This window comes from Haliotis asinina, chromosome 8 (assembly GCF_037392515.1).
Source record: "Haliotis asinina isolate JCU_RB_2024 chromosome 8, JCU_Hal_asi_v2, whole genome shotgun sequence".
In the NCBI taxonomy this organism is placed as follows: domain Eukaryota; kingdom Metazoa; phylum Mollusca; class Gastropoda; order Lepetellida; family Haliotidae; genus Haliotis; species Haliotis asinina.
In genome coordinates, this window is record NC_090287.1 from 47,781,912 (window position 1) to 47,800,552 (window position 18,641).

The window sequence follows — 18,641 nt, forward strand, 5'->3', positions numbered from 1 at the left end:
AGAAAGAAAAGCACTAGACAAACTAAATAACAAACTGGTCATGTAAAAATTGTGTATATTGTGTGCAAAAAGGGCACGAAAATAGGAAGGCTACATTACTGACGCAACATTTCGACCATATACTACACCTCATTACCTCCTTATGCATATGAGAGAGAGAGAGAGAGAGAGAGAGAGAGATTTCCGTTTTGACCACACATTGGGCAATGTCCAAAATCATTCATCGCATTAATATTTCCTCGTCATGTTCATAGCATTTTATCTCCATGAATATTTAGAACCGTTCATAATTAGTGGCACTGATTTAGTACACGTCGTGCAGGTGATGGGAGGTTTGCTTCTCCACAAAAATCATGATCGCCACCGACCCCCACACCCTAACCATAAGTGATGTTTGTGGTCCCTTGAAGCGAAAGGCGGCCAGTCTGCATCGTCCATTTTCCGGTCACGTGTTTGTAAGGAAGAGTTTTTGCTGCGAGACTTCATACACCGTCGTAAGGCAGTCTATCCCATACCTGGAGTGCTGAAAGCAAGACAAGGCAAACACTCAATAAATCGTAAGGCTACTGTATAAAAGAGCTTGAAGAAATTTTGAAACACAGTGACAAAGAATTATGATTTTTTGTGTTTTGTTTTAATTATCTTTTTATTACTGAAATCAATGTTGCAAATAGGAGCTTCTGTCGAGAATAAAAGAAGTTGCCATCCATAAAATGGTATCATAGATTCACATTCAAACACATCAGGTCGTTATGTACGTTATGTATGATACAGTTAAGCGTCACTGTTTGCACTACTATAGACTAACAGCTAGTCTCTTAAATGAACATATTTACTGAAAAAACGTTCATAGTGAAAAAAAATAATGTAATGAAATGGAGCCCTGAGACTTTCTTCATTTTCAGAAGCTATGGAAATCTAGACTTGCCACATTTTCTAGACTTGCGTGGGCTTTCTTTGATATATATAGCACTACTACGGATGTGTATGTTATAGAAGATGTGAAAAGAACAACAAAAGTACCCCATCCCCCGAATGAGAATAGCCTAATTGTATCCTTTATTCAACCAGTGACTTTATTTTGGTTTGTAAATTTAATCTGTATACCAAGAGAAAAAAAGGAATCAGACGACATTAGGACAGATAAAGGACTCTACAAACACAGTCGAATTAGATGATTTCTGTAATTAGATCATCAAGACTACTGAGATTTTCTCTGATGAAATATAGTTTTTCTCTATGCCACATCAACTGCCTTTATGAAAATAAAACGAAATCAGTTTGGTTGTGACAACAATATGACTGCGAGTTGAGAGTAGGAGTGCGTGCGGTTTTTTTAAATGATAGTCCCCATGAATCGCTCCCTTGGACGACTAGTGATCTAAGGGGCATAACTCTGAAATTTAGCGGGTTCGCGGAGACAGGAAGTATTTAATACGCATGACAAAAATGGCGTTATAGTTTTCTTGGGTCGCATCTGTATCAAAATTTGTCCGTCTTCGAGAGAAGTTAAGAAGTAGTATTTCCATGGATGGATCGAAGTATCAAATTGGGCAGAAAGTTCAGAAACGAAACTGCATATTGTGAGAAGTAGAAGAATGCGTGAAGCGGTAAATTGAAACTGTTATCAACCTCTGCCCGGGAGCCTCGTTGTAACGTCGCCGTTTGCCATAAAAGTGCTTCCCTTCAGAAAATCGATTGTCAAGGGGGAGATCTTCCAACGTACATATTAATGGATAGATCATATGGTAATGTGAGGAAAATATCTGTCATATATGAAGAAAACCATTTATTGTGTTCATAATTCCGAACAGTATAATTTTTTGTGAGAGGACATGTCGACCGATCCGCCTCCAGTTCATACAGCAAGTGTCAGTCATGACACACATGGGGTTAACTCTCCCATGCCGCCGATAAGCAGTTTGGCAACACCGTCCAACATACCGCCAGTTATGACATGGAACTCATATGTGGGACTGAGCAATGCAGCACCTCCACAATCTTTAGGTGTGTCAAATCTTGATGGGATACCTAGGCCTTTAGCATCCCAGGTTGTTCCAAGAAATTACCCAACTGGTTACCACACATCTGCACCAGTTTATGGTGGGGCCACCCTGGAAGCACCCCTTCGTCAAAATATTGATTCCCCGGCAATAAGACAGACACTGGAAACACCAATAAGGCAAACAATAGAAGGACAGCTTCGCCAAACTATTGAGGAGCCCATCACACACACACCACCACCCACAGCACCTGCTAATAATGTCACCATGATTGACCCATCAACAATGATGGCAACCACAGTTCAAATGACATCCGTCCGGTCAGTATCTTCTGTTCCTGTTCAACAAGACAGATTAGCAGCAACAATTCAAAGCGATAATAACATAATAACTGCTGCTTTGGAATCAAGTAAACTTCAACCAGAAACCCATGTTGTTAATCCTACAACTATATCTGCAAGAACACAAATTCAGATGGTCCAAAACATACCGATTCAAGATGGGCATCAGCAAATAATCAATGCACAAGATACTATGTTGCATGCTCCTCACTCTGTTGCAGCATATTCAGTGGTGACACATGCACCTGTTATAGATAGTCAGACTGGACATATTACTACCCATCATGCACAGCTTGCTCATGGTGTAGTAAGTACACCACCCATGACACCTCAGCCTCAGGTTTTGCCTCAGCCTCGAGTTCCTGCTCCACCTCCTCCCAAACAAGCAAAATCCAATGAACCAACAGTTGTCACTCCTAAACAGGTAAGAAGAGGCAGGCCATCAGGTGGCGGTAAAACATCACGCAAAAGTACATCCCCACGTTCAGCAGCTAAAACATCACCAACAAAAACACGTTCTGCTTCTGATACTGTGTCAACATCTGATCCTCTTTCAGCGATGACCAAAGAGGAACAAATGGACCTGGCAGAGGTACTGAAAAATGTATCCATGGTTCCAAAACCACTACATGTGTCTCCTCGTAAGCTAAAAAGGAAGGCATATTCCATCAAAGAAAAGCTAAATACTGTTGAAAGAGTGAAAGCAGGTGAACCAAGGTCAAAGATTCTGAGAGACATGGGAATTCCTGATTCTACACTTCGAGGCTGGATGAAAGATGAAGACAAACTGCGTACATTTGCTTACAATGTTGACATTAAGAAAAAGAAAGCCAGGACAGCCAAAGATACATTGCTGGATTCAGTTCTGCATAGCTGGTACTTGCAGCAGAAGGAGCGTGGTATGAATGTCTCGGGAGCCATGTTGAAGATCAAAGCTGATGAACTTAATAAAGACATTAATGGAGAAAATAATTTCAAAGCAAGTGCTGGATGGTTGTATAGATTTCAGAAACGTCATAATCTTGGGAAGCAGAGAGATCCAGATGAAGAAGATTCCAAAAGTGCACCATCAGTTGGATATAAGGAGGAAATCCTGCATTTTCCGTATGATCAAGTTCTGAAGAACCAGGAAGTGTCAACTGCTGATGAGAAAGTTCACCAGTTCTGTCAAAAAGTGAGAGAAATTTTACTTTCTGGTGGTTACAGTGATGATCAAGTATACACGTGTGATGAAACTGGTTTTTTTTACAAACTTCTTCCAGACAATAATTTTCTTGTTCCGTCAGATGAACCTAGCTGTGCAAACAGCAAGAGGATCAGAGACCGGGTGACAATGTTGTTCTGTTTGAATAAAACAGGACAGCACAAACTGAAACCTCTATGTGTAGGAAAGTATAGATCACCAAGGGGTTTCCAACATGTTAATGTGTCTAAATTGCCTTTTTGGTATAAGTGTAGCCACAATGCTTGGATGACATCTGCAATTTTCATGGACTGGTTCACTACATGTTTCATCCCTGAAGTGAGGCACTATCAGAGAGAAAACAAACTGGAGGAGAAAGCCATTTTGCTCTTAGATGAGAATCCTGCTCATCCATCTGGTGAGGTTCTGGTTGCTCCAGATGGGAATATCCAGGTCATTTTCTTGCCAAAAGACACTACCTCAGTTGTTCAGCCTCTAGACCATGGATTAATGGCAACCTTTAAGTCAAGCTACAGAACAGAGTTAATCAAGGAGGTGGTGACAAGCGAGACGGACGTGAAACTATTTCTTCGTCACCTTTCTCTGAAAAGGATGATGTATATTGGAGAGAAAGCATGGGCTGCCATTAAACCACGGACAGTTGAAAAGATGTGGCATAAGTGTCTGCCTATGGTCTTTGACCCCCTGGCTAGTGGTTCCGATCCTGCTGATGAAGACTCAGCTTCTCTTTCAGATGCCAACAGCAGAAACAAAGCTGATTCTGAAAAACTGTTTCAGGAGAGATTGGAAGCAGCAGGTATTGAGACATCCCTAGCAACCATTAAAGAGTGGACTGGTCTCAATGAGAATCTCCCTACCACAGACATCTCCACAACTGGTGCTACTGAGAATGAAGAACAGGAGGTCCCATCTGAAACCATGGAGCAAGAGCCCAGTGAGGATGAGGACGACAACCAGTCAAAGATTCCATCCAATGCTGAGGCTGTCAAAGCATTTGAGGTTGGCCTTCAGTGGTTGGAGTCTAAAAACATTGACTACATTACAATTTTGCAGGTGCAAAGTATTTTGGACTATGCTCGATATGAACGGCGAAATGAACTTTCTCAGCTAAACAATAGTTGTTGACTGTTAATTTGTGCAGCTTGTTTGACATGTTTGAGAAGCCTAATTCCGTTGGGTTTGGGTTTACTTGTAGGACACAAACATGTTAATTGTTAAACTGTGCAGCTTGTTTGATATGTTTGAGAAGCCTAATTCTGTTAGGGTTGGGTTTACTTATAGGATACATACACATACATAAGTTACTTTATTGCATTCATAGACAATTCCACCGTCATTTTATGGAGAAATGAGAAGTCTTTTCAAAGGTTGCAATTATATGGAATATTATAGGAAGAAAATATGAATCAGATAAGAAGACAGACTGGCACAGTAACCAGTAATTATTAGCAGTCGAAGACAGTGTACTGGGTGACCATGTTCATTATGATTAGGGTGTATATATATTGCTCTAGTTTTTCAATGGAGAGACCCTCCAAATATTGACCTTACACCATCAGACCATAGTCCCTTGGTGTTTGAGTTCAGTTTGAAAACAGTGTATTGGTGTGTAATGTTATGATGTGTACTGTTCATTTTGAGAATAACTTCACGTCAAGCTTTTACACGCATATAGCATGGAGACACAAGTTACAAATATGTCCAGAGTTTACTCAATGATTATACAAACTGTGCCTTCTAGAATGTTCAAAGTCTTATAAAGACTTTGTTTAAATGTATTCACATGTTTAGAATGGTGATGAAATGCAATAAGATCCACAAAATTGAATTTATCATGTTTTTTTTCAGAATTTGGGAGGTGTTTTCCTAGTTCATCTTTTAGCTGTTTCTGCAACTGTTATTGTTGTTAAGCCTCTCCAAACTTAAATCTAGGTGTCCAGTATGTTGAGAGGTATTTACCGGATGCAATGTCCTCCATCTTTTACTCATAAAATGGATGCAAAAGGAATACATGAACTACAGAATGTTTGTGTGCATGTTTACAGTTGTAATGTATGGTTTAGGAATGAAAGCTGCTATTCCAAAATTTTGCTGTCACTAATTCCTCTAAGGATACACAATTTTATATTACTTGTAGTAAATTACTGTTTCCGTGTTGGAGGGGATGTGAGTGTTTAACATGTTCAAAGCATGACTGAACAACACAATATGTGAATGTGGTTTGTTTGTGGGGAGAATTCAAGTATGTGCACAAGTGCAAACATGAACATGATGTTTTACATACTATAAGATGAAAACAAGCAAAAGTAATAAGGTGATTCATTGGAAGTACCACTGTAATCAATATTTGTTATTTCAACCAAGGTAATCACTGCTTTAGTACATCATCATAATGAAGAGTAATACTGGTAAGACATGCACAATTTGGTGCTTTCATTACATTATCTGTATTGCACCTGCTGGGCCCAAGGTGGTATGGATGGCAAAGTCTCCTGAATTGATGCAGTTCACATACAGACATGGTGTCTGTTGTTGGCCAGAATAGTATGGTATAGGTTTGAATCCAAATATGACTTGTGATAATTCTGATTCTTGGTTCAGTAGTAAACTTGTAAGACTACATCACATGATGTTACTGCCAGATAAACAGTATGATGAATCTGACATGGGACAGAAGTGAAAATACTGTGGTGTAAAAATCACTCTCTCTCTCAATCACTGTTGTGTTATCTTTAGTTTGAATTGTTCTGGTTGATACATTTCCTATCCATGCACTACTAGTACTATGTGCCAGCATGCGTAAAGTAGGGCAGTGCACCCAAATTTCATCAAGTCATTGTACGACCATCATGCCTCTGAAGACTGGACTAAGTTTTATGCTTTCATTAGACTCTTTGATTTAAAACTACAATAATCATGGCAAGTTATTTTCTGTTAGACTGACCATTTTTTCTGGTCAATACTGACATTTTTTCACAAATGATATCGACATATTATTTTTCTGAAAAGTATTCTTATCTTAACTGGTTTACCTGTATGTTGTGTGAATTATGTTATTATGAATTATGTCAATCTGTCCAGTTACAAATGTTTGTTGAAACTCCAGACTCGGAAATATTCCAGCAATATGACATAAGTCAGTAAATAATAAACAAAAAGCTTTCAATTTTTTAACAAAGATCAAAGTACAAATTATTAATTTTATGGCATTTTGTATGCTTAGATGATGATGATCAACATCTATGAACAGGTGCATTTAAAGTGTTGCTCATTGCCCTGTTCACCACAAGGGAGATAAATCCCTCATTAGCCATGTTAGCTTATCATATTATTCATGTTTGTATGTATATAAGACAAAGTGGTAACATTCACATTTGATATAAGTCTGCGCACAAGATCTGTTGTTATAAACATTGAGAAATATTTCAGAAAGAATGCTAGCCAGACATGTTAATGCATTGTGTTAAGAGCAGAATATTCAAGGTACGTATCATCAAGTGTGTATAACATTATATTGTGCAGCTTATTGCCAGTAGAATCTCAAGAGGAGTGTTGACGTGTGAAAGATATACTTACTATATTGTTCTTGATGACATAATTCTGTATACTACTCAAGTTTTAGCTTGAAGACTGACAACATTTATGATTGCAATAAACCATATCTGACCAGGAAAAATTTGATTGTTTTTGTTTTTTGGAATGAAACTGGGATGACCATTACTAAGAAGTAACTTACTGGCACCTCAACAAATGTTTTCATGTATGAAGTTTCAACAGGAAAAAGGAATACTCACTATCTGTGGGAGGTATAAAGAAACATTACCATGTTTTTCTTTGATTACACGATGCCATTTAGAAAGTGGTCAAATGCAACATATGTCATATTTGGGATTTCACTTTCTTAGTAAAGTACAAATTCTAGTACTTTTTTCGGTTGAGTCCCATGCGGGATTCGAACCTGCACCCTCAGAGTCAGGCACCTAATCGCCAGCACACAAAGTCAGCCGCCTAGGCTGCTCAGCCACCGCGACTTCCACAAATGAAAGTCGGACAACTGGTAGTCTAGACTGCGTACTTGGAAGTCGCAGTGGCTGAGCGGGCTAGGCGGCTGACTTTGTGTGCTGGCGATTAGGTGCCTGACTCTGAGGATCCCGCATGGGACTCAACCGAAAAAAATACTAGAATTTGTACTTTACTAAGAAAGTGAAATCCCAAATGTGACATATGTTGCATGTTTTTCTTAAATTACCCAGAAATAGCTTCACACTATATTCTCCTTTGTGAAACTAAACCTTCGGTTTTTGTCTTCAAAGCAAACATTAGGAGGGTACCCTCGTAGTGACTTCATGGGAAATCATGAGACTTGTGTTGTGAAAGTTTATAGGGATGGTTCTCTAACAGTTTGGATTAATCAAAGACTTCTTTGTAGAGGCCAGAAGAAACATTTGTTCTGGAAAATGCTTTGGTGAAATTAGACTTCTATATGTTCCTACTGGCCTACTAGTTGGTCCTGTTAGCCTGCATTCCAGATTTTGACCGACATTATGTATCCTGTGAATGTCATAACTTACCGAAAATAATGGATACAATGTTTCTAACTTTCCTGATTTTTCTTCCTTCAGTAATACGGCCAGATAGCTGATGACACTTTGCTGGAACAAAATACAAACAATTAAAGAATTCAGTGTTAGTGATTTGTTTGTTGCTCTCAGAAATATTCTGTCTGTTTGTGACCTACATATAATCAAGTCTGGGTGGTGATACAACCCAGCAAACATCAAAATCAGTCCATTATTGATGACATACAAATACCCAAGAGACCAAGCCAGATCAAATGATGATAGCATCATCTCTTACAACCTTCACAAGTTGGACACCTACATTCAAATCTGAAATCTCCTACATCAAGCAGTACTGAGTGGACTGAGATCAGTCAAGGTCACCAATGGTATGGGCTGGCTTTCCTCCAGTGTCATTGTGAAGCCCACTTCTAGTGTGCCCTGCTGTGATATTGCAAAAATATTGCTAAAGGCAGCACTAAACTCACTCACAGATCTACCTAAGGTCAGGTGCTAACTGGATTGTTTCTGGTGTGGAAAGGATTCAGTGTGAGCAAGGTTCATTATTAGAATTACCACTATCACCTTTAGAGTTGGATTAATGGTGTCTTGTTAGATCAGCGTTGAGGACTTGAGAAAACAGAAAAATGATTATTAATCCTTGTGCACTAGGGAAGGAATGTCTGGGTCTCAAGTATGACTGAATACTGCACGACCAGAAACAAAACAGACAATTTAGAAATGTTGCCAGATCTTATCTGTTGTTCGTTCCCTTAACATGCTGAAAAAGACCTAATAAAATAACTCTGTTATCAAAACTGTAAACCAAAAAGATCTTTTTGTACAGATGTTCTTAGTTTGTGATGAAATATAGGTCCAAAATAAACAAATAATGACCACCTCTGAAATATCAGTAATAAACAAAATTTCAGTAGATTGTTACTAAACATAAACTGCATCAATAGCTTTTGTTTCTGATTTTGCATGGTTTAGAGATGTCTTGTAAAACAAGAATGATAATCAATGTGGCTTTATTGTTGACAAGTGCTAATTTTTATGTGATTTTATTAACACTAAAAACAATACTGAATTAGGATAATAAGTGATACAAGGAAGAGAACATACCATGGTGATAGCTTCATTGATGACAATGTCCTTTATACATGAGAGATCTATGAACTTGGTGCATTTCAGTCCCAGCAAGTACTCTGTCTTTAGTTGTACACCAACTGTTGGTAATATCAGAATTATCTCTGGAAACAAGACACAGTGATCATGTTCTTGGCAATCATAACAAGAAGGCACAGTCATCAGTATCCCCCCCGCATTACCTCCAGTTTCAGTCTAAGTCACACTTGCTGCCCTGGAAATGGCAAAAATATTTTATTCAGAATTCCAAAACTATCAAAAGGCACCAGTACACATACACCAATCTATGTGTCAAGTTTGGTGAAGAAATATTGAACGGTTTTAGAGTTCTGCTCTGGAAAAGATAATGTAATTTTCTGAATAAAACTGTCTCATGCTAAATGCTTATCTCCGGCCATGCTTGTCACTCTCTCCTTGTATATCACCCGACACGCGAACATAGGAATTCAGTGTACCTGTGCAGGGCGGCTGGGAAGGCTTTTGTCATGAGTCAGGATAAGTATAAAATATCAATTTTATTCAGAAAATTACATATTTTTCCTCATCCTGACTCGTGCTAATTGCTTACAGAATCTGACGGAAATGGCGGTGGGTCAGGCCACGCTGGATTCTGCTGGCTGTCAAAATTATGTCCAATAATGTGAGATGCTCGAGTACGATGTTTAGATCCCATGCTGGAGCTCTAAATCTACGTTGTTTATCTTCCAACTTGAAGGAGCATAACAAAGCAAGTAGCTCGGGTACTTTAGTCAGCTTGGTCCCTGTTTCCATGGTGATGACTGAGCTGAAAGCTGTCAAGTATGTAGATAATGTAGAGCCTATCAGACCTCTGGAATATCGTAGACGACCCAAATATTCTGCTATCTGCAGATATGTTGTCTTCATCGCTGTGAAGCCTTTCATCTTGGTGTATGTCTCAAACTGTTTCTACTTGTCATCATAAAGAGTGCGAGTGAATTACCGTAAGGCTAGGGTAACTGCTTTCTCTGCGCTCGTTGAGTATCCTCTGATTTTGATACGTTCCACACGTTATGTCGGAGCGCAGATGGGTTGCTGTGTGCCTGTTTTGTGTGGGGATGGACGAGAAAATTTTATCAATCTGGTAGTTGTAGTGTTGGTTGTTCTAACTCCTCTATGAGTGGAGGAAACCATGTCTCATTGGCCAGTAAGGCGCAACCAAAGTCAGTTGTAGCCTCCTGATCTGTTTTATTTTCTTGATGACCTTTGGTAGCAGCACTGGATAGGGGAAACACAAATGCGTTTAGTCCTTCCCATGGGATGCTGACAGCGTCTGTTACCCAGGCTAACGATTCTTGTACCGGTGATACAAAGGTTGTTGCAAAAAAAACCTCTATTTGCGGTGATCCCAATGTCAGGCTGATTAGATGAAACCCCTTTTGATGCAGTATCCACTCTGTTGGTGATGGCATGATGTTGCAGACTCTTGGTACGTGACATGCTTTTATTTGGAGAATCAGACTGATGACCATGTCATGTCAAGAGGTGAAACGCCAGGTGTAGTAGAGATGGCGATCTCACTGACCCTTGCTTGTTTATGTAGAAAGCCACTGGTGAGTTGTCTGTGTGGATCATCAGTAGCTTGTCTTTCAGTGTTGTTGACCAGTGATGGATAACATGCATCACCACTTGGTTGATGGGAAGAGCAATCTTCCTTCTTTCAGATTCCTGCTGCGACCTCGTTGTTTAGATGGGCACCTCATCCTTCGAGAAACGTGTCTACAAGATGGTTGTTGAATGCCGACTGTAACTTATAACTTTCTGCGCAGGCCCTTGACATGGGAGTCCACCAAAGCGGGTATTATCTCGGATGTCCAGTTTCGTAAACTGTTTAAGACTTGAAACCGTGACTCAGGAATCGCTGTCATAGACGTAGCTGTAGGCGTCTTCTTCTGGTCATGTCCTGAGCTGACGTGAGCAGACCAAGTAGACATTGTCACTGTCGTAGTGGTAACGGAGAGAGTAGAACTTCTTCTGATATCGGTTTGGCCTTTGACCCACCAAACCTCTGGCACAGCAATATATTTGAATGCAGTGATGAATCAAATCCCAAGGAATTTAGATTCACAAGTCATCCGAACAGAGTTAGTAGCCTCATAGTGAAGTCCACCTGTAGAATGAGTTGCCTTCTGTCACGATGAGCTTGTATCATTCAAACGGTGATACCCTTTCTAGCACTCAGGCTTGTCTGTAACACTGCTGTTTGGCGTGCACGTGTCTAGATGAGTAAAGCGCATGAAAAAAAACTTCCGCTGCTTGAAGCTGATTTCCCTGAAAATAATACCGTCATCTTTTGTGATCGAAGGTGTAGTTTTCAGTGGTATCTTGTAGTTGTCTCGAAGAATCTTTGTGACGTGTTTATCTTTGAGAATTCCCCACTTGAGACGTCCACCCACTTGAGATGGGTGTATGGGAATGGCTGAAGGTAGGAGTCTCCAGTTGTTTAACCCTAATCTTCAATGTTTACCTCCTCTCTCTGGACTCTGGAGAACTTGGACTTGTTAGTGTAACGCTGACTTGTCTGCTTGAGCACCATTGTCAAGGTGTCGATGGACTTGATCATCATGATTTCTCTGGAGTCTTGGGTGACCATCCTTGCTACCTCATTAGTCTTGTCGACGAAGTAGATTCAGTCCCACACTAGGTGAGGTGAGGTGTTCAGACTTGAACTGCTGATCCCTCATCTGAGTGACGAATGCTGACAGGATCATTCTCTTTTCCTCGTTGGCAGGTTTGCTGAACTTTGCGATGAGAGTCTCGTTGACGGCTCTAATCCGCAAAAAATGTGCATTGTAGTTGTGTTGAGCTGAGCAAGTCTCTTGACGTCCACCTTGTAAGATTTGTTGCAGACAGGACTGATGATTTATAAATTTCATCGATGTCCGGTGCTCTGACGATGGGCTCAATACGGTGAAGAGGGAAGCGACGAACGTTGAATGACAGTACATGATGTTGTTGAAACTTGGTTGCCGACTTAAATGCTGTAGATAACATCTCAGGAATCGTAGATATCGGAGGTAACAGTGAGAATGTAAGTGCATCTATGGTGTCATCCTTCATCATGTAAGTATTAGTTTCATTAGAGTCCTTGGATGGTGAAGCTAAGTCAAGTCCATTTGTGATCCATGATGTAACTTAAGTGTCCGAAAATAGGGCTTCCTACGATGACGACGCTCGATAATGTCTATCTTCATGCCTCCATGAGTGTGAAACATTCATTCTGTGTTGATGATCCCTCCTATAAGAGTCCACGGCTAAGGGGGATGATGATTGCTGATAGCGCCTTCGATGAACTGGGGAGAGTGACGATGACCTTCTGCGTTGACGAGTGAACCTGTGAGTGCACTCACACAAGCGTGACTCCTCACTGGCTCGAGTGCACTCACGCGAGCTTAACTCCTCACTGGTGTGAGTGAACTCACGCGAGCATGACTCCTGACTGGTGTGAGTACTCTCACGCGAGCGCAAATCCTCCCTCCTGCGAGTACACTCACTCGATGTAGGTGGATCTCTCTGTCCGGACTGGAGCTAGGAAAACTAATGAAGATCCTCTTCATTGATGAGTAGACCTGTGAATGCACTCACCCAAGCGGGTGTACTCACTCGGCATGGTTGGATCTCTCTCTCGACTACGACATGAAGAGGGGGACGCTGATGACGATCTTCCTCGAGTGTGTGCATACACATCTTCTTCATCCTCCGGCGTGAATGCTGCTCTAAGTGAGTGCTCATGCCAAGCTGTAGTCAACGATGATGATGAGTGCAATCGTCTCTCCTCTTCTATACGTCGCTTGCAGCGACAATTGAGCTGTAAAGTTGTCTGCTGTTGACGAAGTCTACGTTGTCTGAAGATTTTCCTCCCGGTTGAGAGGTGTAGAAGATGGTGTTGGGGTAGATCTAAATGATGTCATCCGATGACTGTGTTGGTTGATATCTACCTGTAGATTCAACAAAGAATCAACGAAAGATACCTGTAGAATCAACGGTGGTTCTTTGAAGATAATACATTCATGTAGAGGGACGATTTCTTCTCCAAACGATTTCTGCGATGATTTCGAAGAAGATGATTTCGTCTTCGATGACCTAGACTTCTTCGGTTGAGACGGCCCTGCCTCTGAGGAAGATCTCTTCTGAGATACAGGGGACTACACGCCGGACCCCAGACATAGCCCCGGAGAAACGCCAGACATTTCACTGGAATGAAGGCGTAGTTAACAAATTATCCGATTATCAAATTATCAAATTTAAATCACTTGTTTTAGACATGACTAATGCAAGTCGCCATTGCTTGTCCCTAGCACGTTTGTAAACAGACTGTGTATAGAGAGTAAATTCTGAATCAGACAATTCTATGCAAAATTTACAACGATTATTAGAAGAACTTTTGGGTTTGCACGTCGGGCAAATTAAATGAGGATCAACTGCCGACAGCCATAATCTACATAGCAGACACAATTTCATCAATTGAGACTAAGTCTCAGTTGAAGAAATACATGCTTATTAAGACATAATTATGACAAATTTGATAACATATAATGCATATACAAATCCAAATACCGTATACAAGCATAATTTTAGAATTTAAGACCAAAATATAGAAAGAACTTGTTGCCGTATTTAGACCCTCAGGTTCTCCCAGCCGCCCACAGAGAGAGTGACAAGCATGGCCGGTCACGTGGCCTAGGGCGCGGGAAAAGGAAGGCTACACATGGGTGAGTGTATTTTATGTTCGCTTCTTTCTAGAAGGGAACTTCAAGGGATTTCAGATGTACCACTACCTTCACCGGGGAAGAGGAGATAAGCAATTAGCATGAGTCAGGATAAGGAAAAATAATGTGCACAGACGGACGGACACACATTTTAATATCCCCTGAAAAAACGCGTTGCAGGGGATAAAAACAACCACCTCCAAACAGGTAAGCTTGTAATACTACAACAATGGAAAAATAACCATTACGTATTTCCATGAAAATGTTCAGCAGTGGCGAGAATATTGAGAAAGCACAAGTGTTGCGTCCTTGTCATGGAGTGAACAATGGACATAACAAAACAACTAGCTTGATGCAGTGTACCTCTCTCTGGAACCTGGTCTTCAGTTTATGGGCACAAGCATTACAACACACCAGGAAATCCCTTCCAAGTCTTACATCCCCAATACTGATGTTTGAACAAAATTACAACACTCACAGAGCTAATCAATAACCTATGCTTATCACAAGAGGTGACTAATGGAATTGGGTGGTCAGGTGCACTCACTTGGTTGACTCATGTCATGCTGTGATCACTGGATTGTCTGGTCCAGGCTTGCTTATTAACAGACTGCTATCACATGGCTAGAATATTGCAGAGTGTGGTGTGAAACTAAACTCACTAACTATTTGTCAGCATTATGTTTGTTTGTTGCCAACAAATGTTATTGACAAATAACTGAGTCTGGACAAGATAATCCAGTGATTAACATCATGAGCATTGATAACCAAGTCAGCCATCTTGACCAGTCCTCATAGTTGCCTCATATGACAAGCATAGGTTGAAGACCAATTCTAAGCCGATCCTTCACAGGTCACCATCATTATGTCATGGTACCATGGAATTTGCATGTGTACATTACTGAATTATTGAAACAAAGAAATATTAGAATTTATGAAAATGAAATGATTAGTATACTGGCCATAGTTCTACTCTCACTACCTGTTTTAAGCAGTAGACAGAACTAAGATATGTTTTGATGGGATCTGTCTGGCATATACCTTGTAAGTTTGTTTTGGTTTGTTATTGATATATGTTATAATTATTGGAACATACAATGGAAGCCATTAGCATGTTAAACCACATGCATAAAAGAATGTACTATTTATACAAAAACTAGCCCAAATTTCTTATCAAAATGATGCCTTTCCACAAGCGTGACAAGAACACAACCCAATATCTGGTCTATAGCCAACATGGCGGGTTACTTACAGGATTTCCTCCCATGATACCTATGTATTTTAAGAGATGTGAATACAGTGGTAGTAATCCTCCTGTCATCACAATATTAATTGGGGAGTACTTACGATATATGATCACCAGCTTCATAGCTGTACGCAAATGAAAATATGTTTCTTTGGACCAATGTATACTCTTCAACAACAAGTAAGGACATACATCTTATGAACGCACCACCATTTGCCTCTATTACCACCCCTTAACACACCGCATGTTATGCACATGCACCAAGCAGTAGCCCCATACACATGCATTGGGTCCCATTCTTGATTTTGACGTTTTTTTTAAGAAATCAGTTAGAACATTAATTTTGATACTCATCTTGCATCACACATTTCTTAGTGTTTGTTTCTATTCATTTGTTTTAAAATGAAAATCATATACATGCAAATTACATGCTATAAGCCAATCATCTTTCAGAGGCGACTACATTCCAAATAACTATGGTTGTACGGAAAAGCAAATGGTGATGCACTCTCAACACAACCAATAATATCATATCAATATTCATTGAATCCGATGAATCACCTAAAAATATTTTTAATCGTAAATTTTAATAAAATGAAGTTCCCACATTTTTTTGAAGAGTGGCTGAGGCTGAAACATACATTAAGCTGATCATACACAGACATTTTGAATGATTATGTTGCCTGTTATCACCACTAATCTCACCTGGCAACATTTTGTTGTTTGAAAGTAATGAACATCATTTAGACGTACCTCTGTGTACTTTTGTGTAGAGTTTGACAACTAGAACACCAAACAAAACTGCTGAAATAAACCACAGATGGCAGATATCCTGCAATGAAATGAAATCTGTTACTATGAGCATCAGTAAATAACTGATAAACCCTCATCACGGAAACTGTATACTGAAATAATCTTCACATGCTAAAGGGTAGAGCTTTATGAAATGCAAGTGAGCTTTGCCTCAACAACTCTTGATAGAACTATAAATTATTACGATATAGAATACTAAATATGATATGGAACAAAATCAATAGATCAATATTAGGTCTAACGTTCGAATATCCTTCCGAACCATGAAGAACTGATGTGTTAGAGGCTGCTTTGCGTGCCATTCAAAATATCCAAATAATACAGAGGATACAGATGAAAAAGATAATAATACACTGAAAGACCTATGAAATTAATCCAGTGAATGGGAATAACCTTTGAGTGTAGATCGACGCATAATGCAAATATGACAGAAATAATTAAAGCTATCCAGAGATTCAAAGTTTTGATTTTCCGGTGCTCAATGATGAATTCACTTCCGAGGTCACCATAGTTTTTATGGCACATTGTGTTCGACCGCTCCATTGTACTTGTGCTAAAAAGGGGGCGGTAGTTTAGAGGTAGTCCACATTCTTGGAGCAACTGTGACAGTATTGAAGTGCTTGAAGTTGAACGTAACGATTAGAGTGGCCTCCCTTGCACCCCAAATGCGTACAACCGGAACCTTCGTATGAATGGTCAGACATCTCTGTATTCTTCATGTTCGTCATATGACGTCGTTTAAAGATCATGACAGTGAAGTTGACGTTTCAAACAACCACTTTTTATGGTTATGTTTGTATGCGCGTGAGCTTCATCCTTCTGCAAATATACCCTCAGAGCTTAAAAATGATTATCGTATAGGACAGACCACGGTGACGTCAGTGTTTTGATCACGTGGTGCGCCCGAGTACTTCCGGTAGGCAGAAGTTAAACATAAACACGAGAGAACCACACAAACTGCATACATTTGATCGTTGACTTTTCATACGTAACAACTCTTCCCGGTCTGTATTTCTTTTTCTTTTGGTGTGTTGTGTAATTAGACAAGTACACAACCTTTATCTTTCTAAAACATTTGTGCAAAGTATCATATTCACAATATCCAGATTTCATACTTCAGTACGCTGGCCCAATACTGCAAGTCTTCGTTTTTTAAGCAAAAATGTGATGCAAAAACTCCCAAGTGCTTGTCTCGCATTTCTTTCAAACAATGCAAATTTTAAACAAACAATCCCTCACATCCTGTTTCCTTGCTTACATGTTGTCACAGAGTCAATGATATAATCAGGAAAGGTGACTAATCTGCCTCACCTGCCAGTCATACATGTTACATAAACACCACTCCAAACCTTCCTTGTCAACTATAACAACACATGCATCTACAGTTCAAAAGTCTTTAAATGGCATTGAGTGACCATTTCATCACAGCTTTGCCTTCTTACGAAAACAGATAAAGAAGTAGCTTTGATCTAAGCTAAGTCTTTAAATGGCATTGAGTTATCATGTCATCACATTAATTCCTACTTACAAATAACACATACAAAAGCAGCCTTGATCTATGCTAATCTCATCAACAGGGTGGTTTTAAAACTTTCCAGACACACTTGTGGTAGACATCAGCAATATATTCTTTATTCCTAACAATCCAGTATGTAACTTGAACAGTCATCTCACAAACATAATTTTCTCTTAGCAGACATCCAGCAAACACAGAGGTGATTTACCATCGACATTGTGATACTGTATCGGAAAAAGGTGTCCACTTTCCACATATTCATATGCTTTTAGTGACTTGAAGGCTTTCATAGATTCGAGGGTGAGCTGACCTGGGGTGTCTATCAGATAGAAATAAAATCTTAAGTATATAATCCGACCATTCTTTGCCTTTCACGCTACACCGGTTGCCATCGTTATCATCAGCCATTGCGGCTTTCTGCCTACCCATGTATGAGTGAGCGTGGTTTGTGACGTCACTTCCGTAAACATATGGACACCGCTATGTTTCACTGACAACACTGAATATATCAACCAATTACCAAGCCAACGAACAATCGGAACATATTATTCGAAGCAGCGAATTTGCCCGATTTTACCATTACGAAATCCAGCAGACTATATTAACAATGGCACTATAAAGGTTCAGCTACATTGTTTACCTATCACGATTTTTCATGATAGGGAAATAACTGTAACCAGGGATAATCTACAACAATCTGTATATAGGCTCCCTGCTCCTACACAGAGGCAAGCCTATAGCTAGATAAGGCACAGTACAAAAAGGACGCCAGTCTGTTATTTATATTTGTTTAGAAAATATCATTAAACTATTAATTTTTAGCCTAGAGACTTGTGTTTAACGTCTAATGTAATAGCCTGTATTCGGGTTACATTCAACACGAGTTTTCATATTCATTTCCGTTAGCATTCTCAGGAGCTGCTAACAGTTATTCGTTGGTCCAGCGCAGAATTACATCCTTGTTTAAAGAATCGTACTAACCACACTGAATAATATGGAATGTTGTGTAAACCAAACCTTATAGCCTGTATCAGATCTGACAGAACTAGGACAGTGTATGTACCCTGGTTATTGATTCTACTG

At 39.8% G+C, this 18,641-nt stretch overlaps 1 protein-coding gene across 1 annotated transcript; it reads right to left on the minus strand.

The window, feature by feature from the left end:
• Nucleotides 1-38: 38 nt before the first annotated feature.
• LOC137294147 (phosphatidylinositol N-acetylglucosaminyltransferase subunit H-like) lies at nt 39-16,925 on the minus strand. Its single transcript, XM_067825125.1, has 5 exons — nt 16,436-16,925; nt 15,983-16,061; nt 9,233-9,360; nt 8,120-8,200; nt 39-523 (listed from the first exon to the last, which is right to left on the minus strand). The coding sequence occupies exons 1-5, from the start codon at nt 16,583-16,585 to the stop codon at nt 446-448; spliced, it is 516 nt and encodes a 171-aa protein (XP_067681226.1). The 5' UTR covers nt 16,586-16,925; the 3' UTR covers nt 39-445.
• Nucleotides 16,926-18,641: the final 1,716 nt, after the last annotated feature.

Bases quoted from the DNA above. Each gene is read 5' to 3' on its own strand.
- LOC137294147 (XM_067825125.1), bottom strand. From the start codon at position 16,585: ATGGAGCGGTCGAACACAATGTGCCATAAAAACTATGGTGACCTCGGA. The intron at 9,361-15,982 runs GTACGTCTAAAT...TCTTGTTTCCAG, and splicing joins CTACACAAAAGTACACAGAG to AGATAATTCTGATATTACCA. The intron at 8,201-9,232 runs GTATGTTCTCTT...ATTTTGTTCCAG, and splicing joins TCAATGAAGCTATCACCATG to CAAAGTGTCATCAGCTATCT.